The sequence below is a fragment of the Rhinolophus sinicus genome, linkage group LG15 (genome assembly GCF_036562045.2).
Source record: "Rhinolophus sinicus isolate RSC01 linkage group LG15, ASM3656204v1, whole genome shotgun sequence".
Lineage (NCBI taxonomy): Eukaryota > Metazoa > Chordata > Mammalia > Chiroptera > Rhinolophidae > Rhinolophus > Rhinolophus sinicus.
The window spans coordinates 49,389,678-49,413,359 of NC_133764.1; the positions used below are offsets into that span (position 1 = coordinate 49,389,678).

At 47.4% G+C, this 23,682-nt stretch overlaps 1 protein-coding gene across 5 annotated transcripts in view; it reads right to left on the bottom strand.

The window, feature by feature from the left end:
* Positions 1-604: 604 nt before the first annotated feature.
* Positions 605-23,682, bottom strand: part of MPP3 (MAGUK p55 scaffold protein 3) — a 28,376-nt gene continuing 5,298 nt past the window's right edge. For all 5 annotated transcript variants that reach the window (XM_074319521.1, XM_074319518.1, XM_074319520.1 and 2 more), the window contains 13 exons: positions 21,924-22,005; positions 20,660-20,745; positions 19,234-19,308; positions 16,753-16,949; positions 14,922-14,986; positions 13,716-13,736; positions 13,086-13,127; positions 10,783-10,947; positions 10,602-10,682; positions 8,088-8,181; positions 7,790-7,898; positions 6,227-6,349; positions 605-3,792 (listed from right to left, as the gene is read on the bottom strand). In XM_074319521.1, the coding sequence (XP_074175622.1) occupies positions 3,616-3,792; positions 6,227-6,349; positions 7,790-7,898; positions 8,088-8,181; positions 10,602-10,682; positions 10,783-10,947; positions 13,086-13,127; positions 13,716-13,736; positions 14,922-14,986; positions 16,753-16,949; positions 19,234-19,308; positions 20,660-20,745; positions 21,924-22,005 (1,317 nt within the window). In that variant the 3' untranslated portion in view covers positions 605-3,615. The remainder of the gene's footprint in view (positions 3,793-6,226; positions 6,350-7,789; positions 7,899-8,087; positions 8,182-10,601; positions 10,683-10,782; positions 10,948-13,085; positions 13,128-13,715; positions 13,737-14,921; positions 14,987-16,752; positions 16,950-19,233; positions 19,309-20,659; positions 20,746-21,923; positions 22,006-23,682) is intronic.

Here is a 23,682-nt window from a genome sequence, read left to right on the forward strand (position 1 = left end):
GTCCTAGTTACGGGGTGAATTTGCTCTTCTATAATATTGATTGGTCGTCCATTCAGGGAACTTGGGAGCTCTGTCTGTTTTCTCTCCTAGTAGGAAATGACTGTCTTTCGTCATCAGCTTTGAGACTTTACCTGAGTCTAAGGAGAAGTGATTTGTTCCAAGAAGATATAAACAGAAGGTCTCATGGCTTTAATGTTGTGCCAAAGTTACATTACAGGCCTGTCACTATTCAAATGTACTATTGTGTTGTCATTTTGTATTATTGAATATTATTAGTAATGACTGAGTTTGGTGTTTCCCCTCCTGGGGAAAAGGATAAATGGACACTCAGGCTTTCTAAAGAAGAGTTCTGTATAACTGATGGTTCTCCATTTCTCTCTCTCTTTTCTCCCTAAATACAAGGTTACTCACCATGGAAAAGATACAAGGAAGACCCTAGGATTTCTTAGCTGCTTAGAATCTCAAGACACTCCTAAGTGGCTGAATGCTTAATCTCAGGATGCTACAATAAAGCTTGGAACATAAAATGAGTAAATTAACATTTAAGGTACCCACAGGCTTTAAGTCTCATCCCCAAATGGAGACACAATGGGGCAGGCAGAAGGAAAGACAACACGCATTTTTATTTGGGGCTATGAAAAGAAGTTTTAATGAAAGAGAACTTTTTAAAACACACTATCACCACCATCCTGGGGGGAATAGGTGCAGGGAGATGATCTAGCCAAACGTTCAGCTCTGTCAAAATGGAAAACAAAAGCATGTGATGAAATTAAGGTTCCGACAGCACAGAGAACAAATGCCAGTAGTTTCTCTGTGAATACACAGAATTGGAAAAGAATGCTTCAGTGACATTTCCATGTACTGTGTTCATTTATAGGGAGCAGCAACAGTGAAAGTGTCAAAAATATATCAAAATACATGGCAAGACCGCGTTTGCATGGCTTCTGTGACTGGTCATGCTGTTTTTGAGCCTGACTTTTTAAGCTTATTATTTTGAAAGTTGGTAGATCTTAAATGATCTCATCACAAATAAATAAACTTTTTATTTTAAAATAATTAGATTCACTGGCAGTTGCAAGTAAATGTGCGGGGGCGGGGTGTCTCCTGCACCCTTCACCAGCTTCCCCCAGGGTTAGCATCTTGTGTAACTATATAATTCAATATCAAACCAGGAAGTTTACATTGGTACAATCCATACAGCACACATCTCAAGGAGTAGGTAATAAGGAGATTTTTTGGTGTGGGGGCCCAACTGATGAACTTTTGTGAAATTTTTGCCCAGGAGCTCAGAACATATGTATTAACAGCGGGAATGGGAGTTGGAATTGCATTTGCCCACATCCCACCAATATATATTTGTAAACGGATGTCTTTTTTTCAACACTTTTCTGCTTGCTTACAAATAGCAGAAACACTTTACAAATGACTTCTGTCTCTATCCGAGCCCTATCCATTCTACTCTCACCGATTTAGTAGCAGACGAACAGCTGTAGACACAGCTTGTCTTCGGGGTGGGGAAGCTACTTTGACAGGAAGTAAAGCAAGCATCACATTTCAATGCCTTGCTTCATAATGCACATGAAGAGTGTTATTATGATTTCATCTGACAATTGTGTAAAAATATTAAGAAGCAGAAGAAGTCTGTTGAGTAGTATGAAATACAAATAAAGTCATCTGGTGCTCAACCACTGTGTTCCTTCTGGAGGAAAAACCACCAAGATGGGACCTGGTGAGAGATGGTTAGGATCTCCACCAGGGAGCCTCCCTAGGGGATTTATCGTGAGTAATTTTGATATATGTGGTGTTTGCCTGAGAGCTGCCTTTAGATCACAGCTCTCCTACGTAATACTCACAATTTCACAGGTACCATTCACACTTCAAGGGGCAGCTGCCCTTCCCGCCCTGGTTCTATGTGAAACAGCTCAAGACTAACGTCACTTGATAAGAATTCAGTACTCTGTAAGTGCAAAGAAGTCTTCATCCTATTGCTAGAAAGTTCTGAAGAACGTGATCCTGTTAGGTGGACCTACCAGGTTAGTGAGCCAGAAAGCGACAAAGTTGTCTTTGTGTAACAAGGCAAAACGGAAATTTAAGTGGACAGCAAATCTCCCTGGTGCTTCACCCTTAACCTGGCCTCCTTTACTTCTCGAGGAAAAGAGCTTGAAATTACATGTATAAGCAGCCTCTTTTCAGAAGTTACAACCACGCTACATAGTATTGCAAATTCTAGCTGTGAACACATTCCTCACTTGCAAGTCAAAGTAGCCACAATTATGGGACCACAAAAGAATGAGGCAGTATAGGATAGTAATTGATGACCATCTCTGATAGTAGGAAGACTTGGGCTCAAACACTGTAGCTCTACCATTTAGTTAAAGCTGTGCGTATACCTGAAACTAATAAAAAATTAAGTAAAATAAAATATGCAAAAAAAAAAAAAAAAAAAACCCAACAAAATAAAATAAAATAAAACTGTGCGAGCTTGGACACGTTATGTAAACGTTCTAAGCCTTGTTTTTCTTCTTATACAATGGAGATGATAAGAATCTTCCATCAAAGGTTTGGAATATTTATCAAAGTAATGTACATAAAGGCCTGAGCATAGCTCCCGGCACAGAATAAAGACTTATATACATACATTGGATATTAATAAGAAACAAAATTCTCTGAGCAGCTAAGAAAGCTCACGAATCCTGTATGATAAACACTTTTGCTCAGAAACAACCCATTAGGCCCATAACTCAGAGTCTATACAATTTGATTTTTACAGTCAGGACTGATGTATCGTGGCTTAAAGAGTTTTTTGCGGGGAGGGGGCGGATCATCTGGTTTCCCATGATCTAGCATGACAGGAGCCCCTGTAATCTGAAGGTAGGGACAGGCAAGAACCAGGGCAGCTGTCAGTAACGAGAGGGACAAGTGACGGAATCGAACAAATCAAACAAAGCAAGGACTCCATTGTAGGAGTCTGACGGTATTTAAAAAGGGGACAAGCAGCCCTATCTTCCTTAAGAGTCCCTGAAAACACGCCTATATCTAGAAATTCATGGTGACAGTGAAGTGTGCCTCAGTCTTCCAAAAAAGTTCATGCATCCTCACTATTTGAGAAGTCAGAGAACCAAGTTTTCCATTGCCAGGCAAGCACTCACCGTCACCGAGGTTAAAAATCAACATTTTGGTGCTTGAAGACGGGACCTTCAGTTACATGGGCAAATGCCCTTGGGTAAAACAATTCAACTTCCAACAAAGCTGGATACATGAAGTGTCTTTCTAAAGCTTACATCGCTGCAAATAGGTGCTGTATACATTCACCACCCCCCAAAGACAGTGGCTACTTAACTTTGATACAAAGAATCAGGATCAACTTGCCTGTGATACTTGAATGAATGGCATGTTATTTTGTGATACGCCCCCTTCCCACTCATGTTTTCTTCTCCAAAGGGGTTCAGTGAAGAACAATAGACAAAAACCAACCAAACAGGACTTCCCACTCTTCTTGATGATGGAGTTTATGGAAAATTCTGCCCCTCTCCACACTTACAATTCCTTGATGGTAACATGGCTGGACTAGGTAGTCTTCCAGGTCCCCTCCAACCTGGATGTTCTAGGATACAGTTACCTGACCCAACTAATAGGTACCCAGTGAGTGTCCTTGCTCAGCTTCTCCAAGAGCCCGCTCAGCTGGCTGTGTGCACTCTGGAGATCCTCCTTTACCAGGACAGCGTCGACGAGGTGCCCGTAATGCTGGTCTATGAAGGCAGCGGAGGTGGCCATTTCTTGCTGCTCCTCATCCTGCAAGGAAAGGGGCAGTTATGGAGCAACCGGGTGGTTCTCCCCCAAAATAAGAAACTTACGACCTGTGTCTTGGACAATGTTCCAACCTCTACTTTTTAAGTGGTGATGACGATGGCCCATTAATAACCAACTGTGAACTCAACAACAGAATATAGTGACAACATGCTATCAAACTTTCCAGAAAGTTAATGGGCAGTAGACATAATCATTGTTCAGTCATTCATTCACAAAATATCTACTGAGGACCTGTTATGATACGAAGTGCTTTGGGGAGGATGTTGACGCTATATAGCTGCCTGTGTGTGATTATCACACTTCCTGTCCAAAGGTATTTCCAAAGAAGTGGTACTATCCTATTGTATGGCAATTTAGTTAAATAATTACAGGAAAGAACTATAAATAATAACTATATAAAAGCAAAGCAAGCATTTCTGGAATCCACTAGGAGGAAAAGAAGGAGAATAAGTAATTCTAATGCCCTCTGAAGACTCCTAAATTCATACTGTAGAACTCAATTCTTTTCATTTCCTCATACTAGGGCCAAACACCAGCCCAGGAGACACAGTAGAGTTATTTAAGAAAGTGCTGGGGCAACCCTGATCAAATTCCCCATTTCCTTAGGGTACCTGACTTCTTTAATCAGATTTCTTTGCTGACATCTAAATACTAAGGTATAGCCAATGATCTCTCCTTTACCCAACATGCACAATGTTTGCTTCTTTATTCAAAAACTTCCGGGGCAGCCTTATGGCTCAGTTGGTTAGAGCATGAGCTCTGAACAACAGGGTTGCTGGTTTGATTCCCACATGGGCCAGTGAGCTGCGCCCTCCACAACTAGATTGAAGGCAATGGGATGCCGGAGGGATGGCCGGATGGCTCAGTTGGTTGGAACTTGAGCTCTCAACAACAAGGTTGCCAGTTCAATTCCCGCATGGGATGGTGGGCTGCGCCCCCTGCAACTAAAGATTGAAAACTGCGACTGGACTTGGAGCTGAGCTGCGCTCTCCACAACTAGATTGAAGGACAACGACTTGGAGCCGATGGGTCTTGGAGAAACACACTGTTCCCCAATATCCCCCAATAAAAAAAAGAGAGAAACTTCTAATAAGAACTTCATGCAGGTAGCTGACTGATAAATAGCTTGGTTCTTGGAAGAAAGGAAAGTGGCAGATCCACTCTGAGCAAAGTTACAAAATGGAATTTATCACTGGTGTTCACCCATCTCCCTTTCTCTTTCCAGTCCCCTATTGCCTTGTCTCCTCTGCTTCTAGGGGTTCAGTGTTTTGATGCTGCCAAAGCAGGGGGTGAGCTGTCCTCCCCCAAAGAGACCTACATCCCAAAATAGTCTCCTCTCCTCCTCTTCTATCACCAATCAAAACCGGATTCCTCCTTCAGCAAGAACATCTACAGTTTCAGAAGATATGTTCTAAAGGTCTAGGAAACAGTTTTTATATGCCACCAAAAAGACAGCAGGGACCTAAGGGAAGGCTGAGATAGTTTTTTCTCCTTCTTTCCCCCAGGAGGGGAAAAACTAGATCAAATTGGGAGAAGCCTCCCAATTCTACATTGTATCTTACAGAGCTCTTCTCATACTCAAAAGCACCCTGCCGTTTCCTAGCACTGGCCCTGGCACTTAAACCCTATCTCCCCTGCCCCCTTACACACATATCCTCTAGACCCATCTGCTGCTTCTGGAATTTTCCCTCCTCTGGGACCCTCACTCTTCATCCTGGAAGCATTTAGCTATTTGAGAAATTATAGAAGGAACATTTTTGCTACTATGTACCTCAATCTTCCAATAGATATTTGCGTCTTGGAAGAATGCAAATAAATCTAATGGAATAATATGTGTGACGTTTGTTTTGCAGCCACAGATTGCCCTGAACCCTTTCTTAGCCTGTAAAGGTGGAATGTTCAATCACCTGCAGCTTCAGCAAGAAAGCCACAGACCTGAAATGCACATGGGAAAGAGTCCCTTCGTGCTGCCCGTTGCCCCGTGTTGGATTAGTTTACTGGATCAGAACTTGGTTTCAATTGAAAACTACTTAGAAAAAAAAAAAAGAATATCTTATAATATAAAGGATAATATTTAAAACAACAACAACAAAAACCTACTTAGGTTTGGCTTAGGAGTTTAAGAGATTTGTGTGGTTTGTCACACTCAGATCAGGTCCCTGACAGATGTCAGTCCCTATTTTCCAGGACAGTGCTTATGTGAGGGAGTGAAGGGCAGGTGAGGAGCCCAGACAAAGCCACCCATGTCTGAAGTGGGAGGTGCTTCTGGCTGCCCCACCTTGGGCCTTCCGGTCACCTGTCCATCTAAGTCTCGCCAACAGGGAAAATGAAAAGGTCTGTGCAAAAGGTGGTCTGCACAGCTCCCTTCTGTGGCTGTAACAGGCCTTCAGAAAAGAAAGGATCAACTTAAACTCACAAGTGGAGCTGCTGTGTCCTCACAAGTTGGGGACATGGGTGGTGTCTTCCTTTTTTCCTGAATTGCAGGCTTCACAAATATAACATAGGGTTTGAATTCTGAGGTCCTCAGTTGTCTCAATGCCTGAGAAAGAAATTTCAGGAATATCATACTTTGGAAATATTTTTTTGTGAAACATACTTTTTGAATGCTCAGTAATGATGTGCCTCAGTGGCAAAGACCATCGCATAGTCATACGACAGTGGACTTCAACTGGGCAAACCAACTGCTTATTTTTCCGTGCTCCACTGTGACACTGGACTCAGCTGGGCCCTGAAGGCCCACTCACTGAGAACACAGGTTCCAAAGCCTCGGCTGGCTCCAAGACTTGCCATCTCTCTCTGCTCTGACCCTGCAAGCTCTAATTAACCTCCTGACACCTTTCTCCACCTGCCCAGTCCTGATGGATGAGCCAGCAGGATTCAATGTGTGTCTATTTAGTCAAATGTCATAAATTTGGACTACACTAATGCAAAATGTGTGCTATCACACAGGCCTCTTTATAATACTCAAAGAAGAAAGGTTTGCTAAGCAAGTGAAGAGACTAAGAAATCGCTTGAAACAAATTGTAAAGTCTTTAGAAGGTTTTCCATATGCAAATCATCCTGTTTATTAGTGCATTTGATCTAAAATGTAAAGTCCTCTACTTAGAAATAGTGGTATTCAACTGCTGTATGTATACTCTGCAGCCAAAAGGAAAAAAAATCAACAAAATCACTTTCCAAATAAAATTTTGAAATTTAGACTTTTAATTTTGACTAGCAACTCCCAGTAAATCCAAATTTGCCAGGGTTTTCTTTTACAGACATAGTGTACTTTTTGGGATCTGTTTCAAGCAAATTTCTAGAAAATGAAGTCTACAGCTTATATCATAAAAATCACAGCTCTGTTTCTTTCTATAGAGGAATAAAGTTCCCCAGACTGAGGTCAAAGCTTAGAAGTGTTTCTCAAAAACAAGGTTAAAAAGATGGTTAAGGCCCTGTCGAGCACACAGCAGGCAGGATGTACAGAGCTGGAAATGTTTTTGAAGTACTTCACAGGGTCATGTCTCCTTTCCCTTCTGCCTTCCAAATTGCTCTCCTGACTGCCTCCCTCAGTGGTTCCCCAAGCCACTAATTTCATTCGTCCTGGTCAGGGAAGGGGTGGCCTGATGCCAAGAGCTGAGACCCAGCTTCCACCCAGGCATTGACATTTAATTCCCTGTCACATCACAATTGGCCAGTCGGTGCCACCATCTACTGCATGACTTACTCCATGCGGAGGTTCCTATCCAGCCTGGGTCTCTAGGCCACCAGGAGCATCCATGAACTCCCTACAATTTGAATGCAGTTTTTGTGTATAAAGGTGCTCATTTGGGGGTACAAAGCTTTCATTGGATTCTCAAAGGGAGACCCAAGGACATTTTAATATCCAGTGCTCTAGACTAAAACTTCCTTAGACTGAGGTCAAATGTTCTATAAAATATACAATGCCCTACTTTATGAATTCCGTCTACAGGAAATGTCCAATGGCCCAGGAACTCACGTCCGGCGCCACGTCCACTAAACAGACTTTGTTTTTGGCCATCACAGCCTGAATGGCATCCAGGCTGGTTCCATAGAGATTTTCCTTGTATTCACCATGCTCCAGGAACCTAGAACACCACCAAAGGGGAAAGGCCTTTAGTTCCTGAGCTTACCTAAATTAGCACAGAAACTTTCCACCACGACTTCTCTCCCACTTCCCCCATCTTTTCAGGAAGCCCTCCCAGGAGGTCAAGTGGAATACGGGACACATGCAAAGACAGTCACACGGGCCTAACTGGCCCATCGAGCAAACTTACTTGTTGTGATGTAAGTCGGCCTCAAAAGCTTGCTTAGACACAAAGTGATATTCTACCCCCTCCTTCTCATGGCTCTTTCGGGGCCTGGTGGTATCTTTGAAAGAAAGAAGGAAAGCTGGGCAAAGAGATGTCACATCACAATGAGCAAGCACAGTGGCTAGCCTCTGCCCTCAAGCAGAGTTCATTGCTGATTTGTATATAAACCAACCACTTCCATTCATCCAGTGTCCCTGTGTCAGGCACAGCGTCCTTTCCAGGCTCATCACTGATTTGCACAACTCTTTGAAGTAGGCAAAAGGAGGCCTCCCACTTTGCAGGAGAGGGAACTGAGAGGTGAGGAGAGGCGAAGCAGCATGCCAATCACCCAGAGCCAGCAGGTGGTAGGGCCAAGTTCTGAACTCTGTCTCGTGCTACGCGTATGCCCTTAACCACCTGACCAAATTGCCTCATAGATGCTGTGGCTTTGCAAGAATCACTGAGGGAATCCCAAAGCTTTTATTTTATCCCCAGTCCTAATTGCTTTTTGAGAGCAGAGGAGGCACAAACACAGATGACCTTGCTGTATGCTTTTAATTCTTTATTCAATTATTTCCCATTTTGAGAGAAAAGGAGGCATGAAGACAGACAGTCCCTTTATGGATGAGATGTGCTTCAGCAGAGCTGGCTCTCACATAATTTTAAACCACACAGTGTTTTCCCAACCTTCTCCATAATAGAATTGAGATGCACACTTCTGGGGCAAAACAGGTCCTCCACAGAATAAGAGCACGTATGAAGCAACACACAGCTTTTTCCAGAGCATTCCAAAGGAAAAGATAGGGTGTTGGAGGGTAGTGTTTTCTGGCCCTTGGGGGCCACCCATGGGGATGCTCTGTGTTCTACATTTGGTATCTTTGGCCAACCTCTGGCAGAGCTGCTAGGATCCCTTGTCTGACCATGTCATTCCCTTGCTTTAAAATTTTTATTCACCTACTGATTACATTCTAAAGACCTCAGATGAATATATGAGACCCTCGTTGTCTGCCCAGCCCCCAGCTCGGCTTCATCTCCCCTACATCATCCACACCATCTTCCCCAGTCCCTAGCACTGCTACGCTGGGTAACACCTTCATCCCTTTGCACATGTTGTTCCCTCTGTAGAGAGAATTCTTCCTTTCTTCTCTGCCTGAAAAACTCCTATTTACTCTTCAAAACCCGGCATAAATGTCACTGCCTCTGGGAAGCCTCCCTGACTCCCCCAGTTCCTAAAAGCAAGTGGGAAAGTCACCTATCTTTGTGGTACCTAGAAGCAGGTAGGCCTGACCATCTAGGTACCCCTCCCCCAGGGGATGGATCTGAGGGTTTCCAAGGATCTATGTGTGAGCAACTTCCACATGTCCTGTTTCATTCAGTCCATCCTATCAGCCTAGAAGGGCATGGACACCTGAAACCTACCAGGCCCATCACAGGTGTGCTGCCAGATGGCCTCCCCAACACCTTCCCCGTCCCCACGGCTGCCACTTCAAGTTGGGCTCTGGAAGACAATTCTGACGACCCACAGACTAGGCTATGCACCCCAAGGCCCAGGGGAGTAGCTTTGTAGATGTCCTTCCTCAGAACACCCTGGAAAGATCTCATTACTGCCACTTTTGGTGGTCACCAGGTGCTCACACTGTCCCTCTGAGGCCAGAGGGACTGAGAGAGTGTCCCAGAAAGGAAAGGGACAGCCAAGGACAGGAAGTGACAGGCAGCAGGTGAGAGGTTGTCGTGTGGCCTCATTAAAAACGTGACTGGGGCAGGCTGCCTGGGTTTGAATCTTGGCTCCACCACTTACCAACTATGTGACACTGGGCAAGTTACTTCGCCTTTTCGGAGCTTTAGTGTCTTCCTCTGCAGTATGGGATGATAATAGTCCCTCTTCTCAAGGGTGCTGGGGAAGCTGACCGAATTACCACATGAAAGCTCTTGGTGTACTTCCTAGCGCTCCTCATTCTCCTCTTCCTCATCACATTCAGAACCAGGACTTCCCACCTGCTGGGTTTTAGCATCCCCAGCTGCCTCTAGACTCAGGAGCCACCCTGACAGGCGGATCTAGCTATAAGGGAGTGCCCAAGCAACACCATTCACTGGCTCTCTGGCTTCCCTGCTTTGCTCTCTTATCCAGGCAGAGAGCAGGGGCCATCGGAGTCAGAGACATTTGGAAGAAGAGGCTGGGGGCCCCTTGGTGTTGGGTTGAGTTTGCCACTTTGCCTGCAATATGCTCTAGACTCATCTCCCATCCCAGGCAGGAACCAGACAAGTGGTCCTCCAGCTTCTGCCTCAGAGGGTCCTAGTGGACCACTGAGAGTGGGTCTCTCCCATCATGCTTAGGTCCCATGATCTGCCTATAGCAGACAGTGCCTGGCAGTCCCTGAGACCCAAAGTAAGGATGAAGATGGATATGGGGAGTCAAGTACCCATGAAATGTTCCTGTGTGGATGCGCACACCACCCCCCAACACACACACACGCACACAGACACACACGGCCCTCTTACGTGGCACGGCAACACCAAAGTGCTGTGGGTTCTCTGCCACCACTTTCTGCTTCAGCTCATGCAGTCGGGCTCCCAGAGACCCTGGGAAACAAAGGGAATGCTGACCAGGGACCCGGCTGAGCTCCCGCCCACTCCTGCAGGGTGGAAACCAGCCCACCCCCTAGAGATGCAGGTTACCTACCAATCAGAACCACCAGGCGCAGCCGCTCGCCTGGCTGCTGCTGGTACCTGGTCACCTCCTCATAGGTCAGCAGCTCCAGAGACTCAGCTACTGTGGACATCTTTCCTTCCTGCGGGCTTCCCAATCTCTCCCTGCGGCTCAGCCGAAAGCTCCTCCGAAGACCAGCTTTAGGGGAAGGGCAGGGGGTACCATGGCATCTGTCCCTGGATCTCCTAGTAAAGACTTTCTCTACCTGGCCCCACCCGGAGGTAGGACTGAGTCCCACTGGCCTCTCCCAACCTCCACTTGCTACAGGAAGGGGTTGATGGAAACACATAGTAGTATGATGAAAGGGTGACCACCTGGCATCCAAAAAATAGGGTTCAAGGTCACTTTTTACTTAGCACCACCTCTCTGAGCCTTGCTTCCCTTATCCATGAAATGGGAATAGAAATCTACAAATGCAGTATGCTGACTGGATCGTAGATCGGGGAAAATGCTCCAAAGAACATTGTTGGGACAATTTGCAAAAATTGAATATAAACAGTATATTAGATATAGAATTGTATGCATGTTAAATTCCCAGAATTTGATAATTGTCCAGGGTTATATAAGAGAATGTCCTTGTCCCGCTGAGGTATTATGCTGAAGGTGAAGGGAAATGACATCTACAACTAACTCTCACATGACTAAGGGGAAAAAAATGTATGCATGTAGAAAAAGGGAGCGATAAAGCAAACACAGCAAAGTGTTAACAACTGGTGAATCTGGTTGTAGAGTATATGTGAGTTCTTTGTACAGTTAACTTTTCAGTAAATTTGAAATTACTTCAAAATCAAAAATTAGGGGCTGGCCCGGTGGCTCAGGGAGTTAGAGCTCCGTGCTCCTAACTCCGAAGGCTGCCGGTTCGATTCCCACATAGGCCAGTGGGCTCTCAACCACAAGGTTGCCAGTTCAACTCCTTGAGTCCCGCAAGAGATGGTGGGCTGTGCCCCCTGCAACTAAGATTGAACACGGCACCTTGAGCTGAGCTGCCTCCCAGATGGCTCAGTTGTTGGAGCGCGGGCTCTCAACCACAAGGTTGCCAGTTCAATTCAACTCCCACAAGGGATGGTGGGCAGCGCCCCCTGCAACTAAAATTGAGCTGAGCTGCCGCTGAGCTCCCGGATGGCTCAGTTGGTTGGAGCGTGTCCTCTCAACCACAAGGTTGCCGGTTCAACTCCCGCAAGGGATGGTGGTCTGTGCCCCCTGCAACTAGCAACAGCAACTGGACCTGGAGCTGAGCTGCACCCTCCACAACTAAGACTGAAAGAACAACAACTTGACTTGGAGAAAAGTCCTGGAAATGCACACTGTTCCCCAATAAAGTCCTGTTCCCCTTCCCCAATAAAATCTTAAAAAAAAAAAAAAAAAATCAAAAATTAAGGGCCAGCCCAGTGGCTCAGGTGGTTAGAGTTCCATGCTCCTAACTCCAAAGGCTGCCAGTTCGATTCCCACATGGGCCAGTGGGCTCTCAACCACAAGGTTGCCCTTTCAATTCCTCGAGTCCCACAAGGGATGGTGGGCAGCACCCCCCGCAACTAAGATTGAACACGGCACCTTGAGCTGAGCTGCCTCCCGGATGGCTCAGTTGGTTGGAGCGCGGGCTCTCAACCACAAGGTTGCCGGTTCGACTCCCGCAAGGGATGGTGGGCTGCGCCCCTGCAACTAGCAACGGCAACTGGACCTGGAGCTGAGAGCTGCGCCCTCCACAACTAAGACTGAAAGGACAACAACTTGAAGCTGAATGGCACCCTCCACAACTAAGATTGAAAGGACAACAACTTGACTTGGAAAAAAGTCCTGGAAGTACACAGTGTTCCCAATAAAAGTCCTGTTCCCCTTCCCCAATAAAATCTTAAAAAAAAAAAAAAAGTCAAAAATTAAAAAATTCTGGTCTCTAGGCCTTTGAGAAGACTGACCAAAATAAAAGAAGTGAAGGTACTTAGGAGACTAGTAAAAGGCTGCGTTACTATGCAATGGTGGTGTATAGTTGAGATCGTGATAATAATAAAATCGGTATCAATGTAGGGGGGCTATGTCCATTTCCTGCCAGGGCTCTGCTTCTTGTGGCTGGGTGAATGTTGAGGTGGGGAACCCCAAGGCCTGGGCAGGCAGCCCCTCCTCTGCTGACAGAGACGTGAGAAAATGTGGGTCCCAGCTGCTCTTAAAATGTTCCCGGCACTCAGATCACTCTGCTTTTTTCTCTCCCTGACCCAGGAGACCATGATGGGCTGTGCATGAATGCAGGAGAGGGTGTTGCGGGGAGAGCCCCCACTACTTACCCACATAATGCCCTTTGAGGTACCCCTCACAGTCACAGGTCTCTGAGAACCGAACAAAGAGGGAGGCCAGTGAGCCATGCTGGACACACACCCCAACCCACAGGTACCAGGCCCCTGGATGGCCAGGCGGAGCCCTCTGGGATGGTGTCTCAAGAGGGCTCAGGAGAAATCCCACACCCTGGCCACCCCAGAAAAACAAGTTCTTCTGTTTAGCTCAGTTCTCCATGCTTAGGTCCCAAATAGCTTTCCCCGGTCCTGGCAGGGGTTATGGGCCAGGAGGCCCCCATCCCAGCCCCTCCGAGTTAGGATCAGTGTGAATAAGGAAGATTCACTCACGCTGCACCCCACCTCCCATGTCTCTTGCCTCCTACGCAGCCCAGTCACAGCCAGCCCAGCCAGCATCCCGGGAAGGCTGGGCGCTGCATGCCAGGCAGGCAGGGAGGGGCTCCGTCCCCACCAGCTCTGCAGTCTCAAGGAAGAGGCCAGTCCAGCTGGCAGAGCAGGGAGAGGTGTGCAAAGAGCCAGAGAGGCACAGCCACCCCAAAGCGGGGTGGGCAGGTTCCTCCAGCCCTAGACAGTCCACAGAAAAGAGGCCTTATCCATGCACACAGGGACAATTACCAGGCCTACCTTTGTCACAAGGCTGATCATCTGGGGTTTGCACAAAAGACAGATGGAACAGCGTTAGTGGAGGGGAACCAGGAGGCCCTGTGGCTGCGAGACAGCCATGGCCTCGTGTGCCTGAGGAGCCCTCCATCTGTCCCCTCTTTCTCTCTTCCAACAAACCTGTGATCTGATCTGTGGTGTGTTATTAAACCAAGACTTGCTCTAATTAGTTTTCCTGTGCGTGTCTCATTAGTGGCCCAAAGAAAGCCAGCTCATCACTGCTGTAAGCAGCCGTAAGGCCAATTTACTCAGCAGCCCTTCTGCTTGAGAGCAAGTCTAGAAGAGTGACCGTGGGCAGTGGCTGCCAAGCCATGGGAGCAGCTCACTCCAGGCTGCCAGCAGTGGGCCAGCTTCCTCCTCATACTCTAACTGGGGGCTCTGATCACAGGCCTCTGAAAACTCAACCCGGGCCTCACTCCCTCAACCTCCTGAGCCTCCGTTTTCCTATCTTGGAAAAGGGGATGCTCCAACTCCACTACTTTACAGGGCTGTCAAGACAATTAGAAGGCAAGAAGGTAGGTGGATCTTTTCTAAAAGGTAAAGTGCTACACAGAGTAGAGATGTCAGATAAAACACAGGACACTCGGTTAAATTTGAATTTCAGTAAAACAATGAACTGGTTTTTAGCATAAGTATATCCCATGTGATACTGGGGGCATACCTATATTAAGAAATTATTTGTTTATCTGAAATTCGAATTTAACTGAGCATCCTTTATTTTTATTTGCCAAATTTGGCCTCTAACACAGAGGCACAGGATCACTCATAGCCATCTCCATTCCCTCCCCCAATCAGAGGTTCTTAAATCGACAGGATCAGAGAGCCCCTTGGGGATGTAATGAAAGCTGTGGACCCTTTCCCAGAAAGACAGACACACTCACTCACACATAGAGGTTTGCACACAGCTTTGGGAGAAGTGTTAACATGCCCCCCAGTGTCACCTACGGGCTCCAAATACAGAAGCTCTTCTCCAGAGAGTAGGTCTCCCCAATACATCCCTATTTCTCCTCCTCATCCCTCTCCCCGCCCCCTCCTTCCTCTGGAGGCCTGGGAGCTCAGAGCAGACCTTTGGTGCCCCCTCCAGCCCAGTGCCTGCTTCTTCGTGGCAAAATGCCTCCAAATACTAACCCTGGCCCCTCCCTGAAGTGCCAACCCTGCCAATTTACTCACAGGGGGGCTTCTTGAGGTTCTGGGGGCTTGGAAGGGTACCCGTGGCTCTTCGGTAGCTTAGGCGCCTGTGGGGACACAAAGGGAAGGCAGGCCCATGAGCTGGGCTAGGGAACCAGTCGGGGGGAGTCTTACGGAAAACTCAGAGAAACTAAGGCCTAGCTCCTACACAGCAGGCACTCCGAGGGCCTCCTGCCACACAATGAGTTCCAATGAAGAAAGACACTTTCACAGGCACTCACTGGCTCCTGGGGAAGAAACTGAAGGTCTTGCTCTGGGAGGAGCTCTCCTAGCCCCAGATGGTCACACACAGGGAACCAGCACAGTGCCCGGTCAGCAGTTGGTTGTTAACTTTCCTGTGACTGATTCTCAAGGAAGGAGGCCCCTTCTCCACTCTCACCGGCCTTCCCATCCCTGAGGAAGCTGGAAAATAGCAGAACCACTCCTAGGAGAGGCTGAGGGCGAGCCTGACCCATTATCCAATATGGCCATTAATGGACAGCCAGCCGCCAAGGCCTCAGGTCTGACCTGAGAAAACGCCCAGGACTCGAGATTTCCACATTAAACACAGCTAAAGAGCTTTCCCCCAAGACCTTGAAGCCAAAGATGCAGATGGGTCTGAGGCTTCCCGGAAAAAAGACAGCAGTGGTTCTCAAGCCTCAGCACCTCAGAATCCCCTGGAACATCTGCGAGAACACAGAGCTCAGAGTCCACCCCTGGAGTTTCTGATTCAGCAAATCTGGGGCAGGGCCCAGGGGTCTGTCTCTCCAACAGGTTCTCAGGGGCTGCTGCTGCCCCTGCCCTTGGGACCACACCATGAGAACCACACCTGAGGTCTGTTGTTACCACATTCCATGCCCCCCAAAAGATGGAAGAGGGCTACAAACCCCAGGGAAGGCGATGCAGTCCTAACTGCCACCCGCTCTGACCCAGAATTTACATTATGGAAATCTATCCTAAGAAAATCATTTGAAATATGATGAATAGTCTATGCACAAGATAATAATTGCAGCCTTGTAGCAGTGAAACACTGGAGACGACTGGAAAGGAAGGAAGGAGTGAAGTCACTTGGGAACAACCCTTCCTCTGAGAAGCTTTCCCTGTATACCCAGACGAGGGCCAATCCTCTTACTATGACTTTACAGAGCACCATCTCCTCCTCCCTCGCCCCCTTCACATTTATACAGTGCTTGTTTGAACCATCTGTGACTTTCCAGCTAAACTGTAGGCTCCTCGAGGGTAGAAACCAGGGGTTCACAGCAGCCTGCAGGATGCCTGGCACAGGCTAGCTCCATTCATAACAAATACTTTCATGCTGCCTGAATGAATGGTGTAGCTCCTGATGAAACCTGATGTAGCCACCCAAATCACACAATAAAGAACAGGTAATATTGTAGGACATGCTAATGTCAAAATGCTAAGTTGAAAAAAAATAAAGCAAGACCTCAAATTCTATGTGCAACACTCACATAAAAAACACAGAAAGGAAATACATTATGCTGTTTGGATAATGGCGAGACTTTGGGTAATTTTTTTTCCCTTGTCCTCCTTTTCTGTATTTTTGTATTTTATTTCTCAACTTTCTCTAAGTGTGCATTATAAGATATATGTTACTTTAAGAACCTAGATTTCCATATATTGATTTAAATCTCAAACAGTCATCATCACTGGTTATGAATCAAGAAGAATAAACACAAGTGCAATTGGTACTTATCTCAGGGAACAACACACAGAGTGTGCCCCTCTGGCTGTGGTGGCAGAGATTTAGGGGTCTCATGCACCTATGCCTCTGACTACCCCAAAACCACCTCCTTACAACACACCCCAGACCCACCTTTCCTGGAACTGCTTGGAGGGAATAAGGCCAGCTCGAAGGTTGGTGTCCCCCACTCGCTTGGCCTGCCACCACGTGGGGTCATCCTGGCTCACCACCTCCAGGACCTGCCTTCGCTGGAAGGGCAGGCCTGCCTCCTGGCAGGGAATGGCCCGGTCCTCCTGAGGGTTGTAGTGGAAGAGGGCCCGCATGAAGACCTGCAGAGGAGGGGCTCCGGTGAGACAGACCTTCATCCTGGAAGCATAGGTATGTCTATGCCACATTGAAGGACATACGACAACTGCCGTTCACAATTTGGAAGAACAAGCAGCCTTAAGAATCAAAAGCGAATCAGAAACACACCGCACATATTTTCTCATTCTGCTTCAACCATTTTGATTATTATAGTCAGGCAATCCCTCAAGAATCAGAAAATTAATAGAGGGGCCGCAAGTCTGAATTGCTCTTTCCAGCCTAAACATTTCCTTTGTTACCTGATCTGCTGTCCTTAGCATACACAAAGCAATAATTAGTCCTGGGAACAAAACGCAAAGGCAAGCACAATCTGAAACTTAAATGTGATTTTTGATTTGCTAACTGCCCCTCGTGAAGTCAGCAGCCATCTGTTAAATAAATAATCAAGATGTTTTGGTAAGAACCCAAATATCAACAAAACTACTGTTACTTATTTCCTCACCATCATATTTCAGTGGGTAATTGACACCACATTTTTTACAGCTCAATCCTGCCTCATCTGTCATATACTTGGCCAACCCCTTACTCTCCCCTTTACCCTGAAGTCATCCTTGCTAGAGAAGATGGTGGGAAGACACAGCATTTTGTCACACTTCCTTGTTCTCTTCTACAATTAAATGGCATGGATTTACTTATTTCTATTTGGGCCCAATTACTTTATCAGCAAACAGGGGGGGGAAAAAGTTCAGACGGCTTCCTTAGATCCAAATCATATTCCTTTATGTGCCAACCAGAAAAGATTCAGTTAGACGACAAAACTTCCTAGCCAGATATTGTCATGACAGATACCCTCCTCCAGCCACAGATGTCACCAGCGTCCCAACCATTCCGAAGAGAATATAATCTTAAACGGGAAGCCAGACCAAGCTTCTGGCTCAAGAAGAAATATTTGGGAAGGATGGGCTAAGGGACAGGCTACCTATTTTCTCCTCCAAGAAAACCACGTTCTCTCCCTGTATCAAGTTAAAACCTTTAGTGATTGCTTATGACAACCACGTTAACTTGTCCCAAGAAGAACCACCTTCCATCAGGTAAGAGAGAGTCCATATTATGTGTGCCCTGGGATTCAGTGGAAGAGTGCAAATAAGAAACAAGCCATAAAAGCATTATTTCTTCATTTGCTGTAAAAACAAACAAACAAAAAACTTGATATCAAAGACATTGTCCATTATTAATCCTCATTCATCAAAATATTTATTGACACCTATTATGTGCCAGGTGCTAGAATGTCCCTTCATTCATGCATTTAGTACTGGGAGGCAGGGGCTTCAGGAATCTACTATCCTGAAAAATTGGCAAGCTTTCTTCTATCCACCAATGACAAATTCATTACGTTCCCCTTTCTGCCTTGGCTGCCAGGAAGTTCATATCCAAACTTATTTGAAATCAAGTAATGCCCTCTTCTGTCCTCTCTACCACCACCTCAGCTCAGGTGTTAACAGCCTCTCACCTGGGTTTTTGTAACAACCTCCTACCAGGTCTTCCTCCCCCCAATCTCCACCCACTCCATCCTCCTCCAGGTGGCTACCCCGAGAGCTTTCTCAAACACAAATAGGGTTGTATCACTCCCCTCTTAAAAAACAAAAACCCTCCCAGACCCCACCACAGTGCTTTTTCTCACCGACACCCAAACATGCTTCTCTCCATCACTTTGAGCCTCTGTTTACGCAGACCCCACTGCCTGAACTTCCCTCTACTTCTTCTTCCCCAGGGACGTCCTACTCATCTTCACCCTCCGCGACAAGCCTCACTTCCTCACCCCTGCTAGCTGACACTTTCCACAGCCCTGTCACTCTGTACAGTGTCTATAGCACTTATCACATAGTAACAAAAGATTTGTTCCCCAGTCTTCCCTTCTGAGCTAGGAAGCTTCAGAGTTCCTAATCTACCCTGTCTCTAGCATCTGGCAGAGTGCCTGGCACAGAGGAGGCACCCAAAAAAAGGTAGGCTCCACAAAGAATTAAACAAATGGCAATTATTTAATTGGTCCTAAAGCCAGCACATTGGGTACATTCTCCTCCTCTTCACAGCCCCGATTTTCTATTTCTGTTAAAATAAGCTTTCCTTTTATTAGTAAGCTGCATCAAATCCTCTTTAAAAAGACGCCGGGTACAAATAAATGAATCACTCTGTGACTGAATTACAATCTATCAAGTGCGAGTCTGAGGGTCAGATGTATGATCTCTTCCCATATGACCTTTTCAAAGACTGGGCTGGGGCCCTGCCCCCCCTCCAGCCCTCCCATACCTTACTCTCCTTTAACCGGTCCTCCTCCTGGGTGGCTGGGATGATTTTCAGGGTGATGGATCCCTGGGACTGCGCCTGAAAGGAGAGAGCACAGGCTTATCTTCTAGATCTAACCCTCCATGAGTTCCCATCTTCTCAAATCTGAAAACTCACATTCAGAGGAAAGTCAAACTCGCTGCCTCCCCTGTGACCCACCCTTATATGGCGGCACTTGGTTGAATGAACTAAAGCAAAACTCAAAAACCAAGTATCTGCATTTTCATGGGACAAAGGGACAGACTTTAAATGAGAACCCAAGGACAATGCATGCCCTGAACTCCAGCTTTGCATCACTCCTGACCTCTAGTGCCTCAAAGGGCTACCTTGCTTTCCTTCCTCTAAGTTATTTTAATAACCTACTCCAGTTTCCTGTTCCTCCTTCCTGCCTGATTTGGGGCTGGTTCCCAATCAGTACTTCCCTCTTTGCTTCCATCTTCCCCAATGGGCTCTCCGATGGCAGGCTACTCTAACCTTTCCAGGAGTTCCCTTCCCCTTTGCACGACAGAGACCCTGTGACCCTGCATCTCCATATATGGGGCCCATGAGGAAGACTGCTGTCCGCCCATGAGAGCACATCTCACCCAATGGTCCCCTAGCCCTGTATCACTCTGGAGGTCAGCGCCCAGAACCAGGAAACGGGCAGTGGAGGCAGGAAGACTGAAGGGGCTGCCAGCAACCAGGCCCCTTACAGTGGGGTCTTAAAGAGCAGGCCTCCGCTTTTCAGATTTCATCTTGTTTCCGCCCCCAAACCATCAGAAGGTAGCAAAGAGTGTCGGGGGAGAATGCTAAGGATAAAGAGAATAAAACTATGACTGGGGCTCTTTACAATTTCAGTTTTGACTTGAACTTCCAGAATGGACTCTGGGGGCTGTTTTCATCCCAGCACTGACATGAAATGCTATATCCCTTTCCAGATGTTCACATACTAATGATCACGAAACTGAATGAGAAACCATCCCTGTCCCTACTGTCCAGGAAAGGAAATCGAAACTCAGAATGATTTGATAATTTGCCCAAGGTTGCACAGCTAGAAAGTGGCAGAGGCAGGATTCAGACCCAGGATCAGCTGACCTCAAAGCCCTTGCTCCGGGTCCTCCCTGTGCTGCAATCTCTTGTTCCATATTCCTCAGCCCTTTGGAAAAGGGGACCCTTTTGAGGGGGGTCTCCCAGAAGGGTCCTCAGGAAAGGGAGCTGGGGATCAGGGGGATTGGCTGTGCTGATGAGAGGGTCTGCGAGGGGCAGATGGACTGGAGTTCCCACCCTGCACCCAGGCACACTGTAAGGCCACTTTGTCTGTGGCCTTCCCATGAAAACAGGGAGACTGAGCCAGGTCTGAGCGCCTGGCTTTGGTCTCCAAAGCAACCCCCAGCATGCGTGCAGCACGGACCAGAATCTGGCTGATCTCGTCAGGCCGCTTGTGCAGGACTGTGATCCCATTCACTTCTCGAAGCTCGTCTCCCACGTGGACCAGGCCTAGGAGACACGGGTACTGACCATCAGCACAGGAAGGGGGTCCCGGCCCCCAGAACTCGGAGCTCTAGGCACCATTGGGGGGCATCTGATGAACCTGCTGCAGGGCAGACTCAAGATTTAAAGACGGGAAGTCCCTACTGTGTGCTGGGTGCCTCAGCTGGCATCACAGCCTTACAACCACCCGGTGAAATCCCCACTTTGCAATTGGCAGCCGAGATCCAGAAAAATGAGGCCGCTTGCCCAAGGCCACACTGCTAAGACATAATGGAGCCAGTGTTGAAACACAGCTATTTTGACATAGAAAGCCTGTGTTCTTTCTGCTGTAACCTCCGCTTCTTTAAAAATACCATTCACTCCTCACTTTCCTGAGTTTACAGACACACTCCGAGAATGTCCTTCTCCAATCTTAACAAGAAAACTTAAGGGCACCAGGGAAGATGTCATCAAGAGTGTTAAATACACCTGTCTGTTGGCCTCAGTTTTAATGACAAGCACTTTCTGCATATTAGGCCCTATTTGCTACGAAAAATGGACAGGGGCTCAGAGGCATCCGCACCACCCAGGAGGAGGTTAGGGGTGCAGATCAGGGCCCACCCAAGACCTGCTGAACCAGAATCTGCCTTTTAACAAGATGCTCTGGGGTGGGGAGGAAGGGGGTTCATTCACTTGCTCATGTTTGAGAAGCTCATGAAGGATTCCCCACAAAAATGATCCCCAGACTTTGGTGGCAACACCCCTCACATCAGGAGCTTTGCCTCCTGACTCAGTTCTTCCCCACACCAGTGATTTGAAACCTGTTTTCCACCCAAACAAATCTGAGACATGAACACCCTCCCCTCAGTAATAATGGCAACCAGATGGTAGGGAAGGGTGTCCCTGCCCCCAAGTTAGGAATTACCTTCCAAGCCCACGCTGTATGCTTAACTACCATAGTCCTCACGACAAGCCAATGCATGAACCCCTCTGATCCTGCCCTCCCACCCCAAGTACTCCATGCCCAAGAGATTTTTCAGACAATTAAAATGTCTACTGGGCTTGGGAAGGAGAGAATTTCAGCCCCGCTCCCCTACTCCCGGCACATCCCAAACAGGAGACTGGATAGAAGGGGGAAAGGAGACCTGTAGCCAAAGGGGGACGATGGCCATCCCTTCAGCCAGGCCGGCACTGATGTCACTTACCGCTCCGGTCTGCTGCACCCCCTCTCATGATCCTGGCCACCACGACAGCCCCCGAGTGCTCATCCCGCCGGATGGTGGCACCCTGCGTCAGAGACAGAGAAGGCAGCCTCCTCAGATGCAGCCCTACACCTCAGACCCTGACTCTCTGGAGCCCACAGGGCTTCCCCATCCCTCCCTCTGTCACCCCAGAGGGCAGATCAGTGGGGGCCTTGTCGATGCAGAGGACGCAAGAAAGCCAACATCTCACATTAGTATCACACAGCACTACAGTTTAAACAAAGCAAAAAAACATGATGACAGTCTCATTTTAGGAAAGAGAAATGGGTTCAGAGAAGGTAAACACCCTCAAGGTCACCCAGCTAGTAAGGAGTAAAGCTTTTTGTGACGCCGAATCCGGTCTTTATCATAACATAGCCCTGGCCTCTTGCAAAGACATTTAATAATGAGGAGAGTAGGTGCCAGCAAATCCTCATCCTGCCTCTAACCCATCACAGGGTTACAGGGCCTTCAGTTGCTGAGGGGAACCAATCATACCCCAGGCAGAGCTTTGGGACCAGGACTTGGTCCATGGAACACAGCAGAAGGAATGTCAAGGATAAGAAACATGCTAATGAGCCCTCGACGTCGTGCACCACGCAGGCTGGACTGTGGCAAGGCAGGGCGGCAGTCAGGTGAAGAGCTAAGCTCTGGAGTTGGACAGCCCTGGGTTTGAATCTACTCTGCCATTTACTAAAAGCATGCAGCCTTAGCAAGGAAGCCCATTATCCTCTCTGAGTCTGTTTCCGCTGGGATAGCATTTAGCTCACGGGGCCGTGAAAGGATTGCATCAGGTAACACATGCAAGGCACTTAGCACACAGTAAGTGCTCAATAAATGCTAACCATTTATTACTGGCTGTAACTGCAAACACACTGGCACACTGATTAACTTCGTTCACGTCATCTATTTGAAGTACGTAAGATAAATATTGCTGAAAAGAGAGGCCATCAGCTAAGCACCCTGTGGCTTCGTGCCCCTAGATCTCCTAACTTTCCAGCATCTCTCTTCATTCTTTCTTCCTTCCTCCATCTCAGGAGAGGGGTTCCTTTTGTCTAAGCTGGTTCCTCTACCCCTCCCTCCCTCTCCTGAATTCTCAATGCCCCCTCTCTACTGGCTCCTTCTCCTGCTCCTAAATATATTATCAAGTCTCCCCCATCACTAAAAGGCCTGCATTCCCATCCAGCAGCAGCCAGTCTCCGTTTCTTTGGAGCGAAGCTTCTTAAAGAAGCAGTGCCCTCTCTGCTTCCTGCCCTCCAAGTCACTCACCAGTGCAATCTCAAAAGCTCCAGCAAAAGTACTAATGACCCCAGCTACCACCCTCGGTCTCTCTCCTCTGATCTCCCTCTTGTCTGACTCTGGTATTCACTCTCCCTCTGGAATTCTCTCTTAGCCAGGACCCTCGGTGACACCTCTCTCCCTGTTCTTCTCAAGGACAAATCTCCTTTGCTGAGTCTTCCTTTATCTGCTTTTTAAATGTTGATTATAGGGCTAGGGCTTGCCCCTGGCCCTCCTCTTGTCTCACTCTGTATACTCTTTACCCAGGTGGTCTCGAATGCTCAGGTATGATTTTAACCCCTCCTGGACGGGGGACGCTGCCAAATTTGTATCTCTGGACACATAATCCTTCCACCTTCTGGACATCTCCACTTGTGGGTCACACGGGCCTAAGCTCCTCCTTAATCCCTCCCATGAATGACGTCTCCAGAGCCCACCTAGTCCC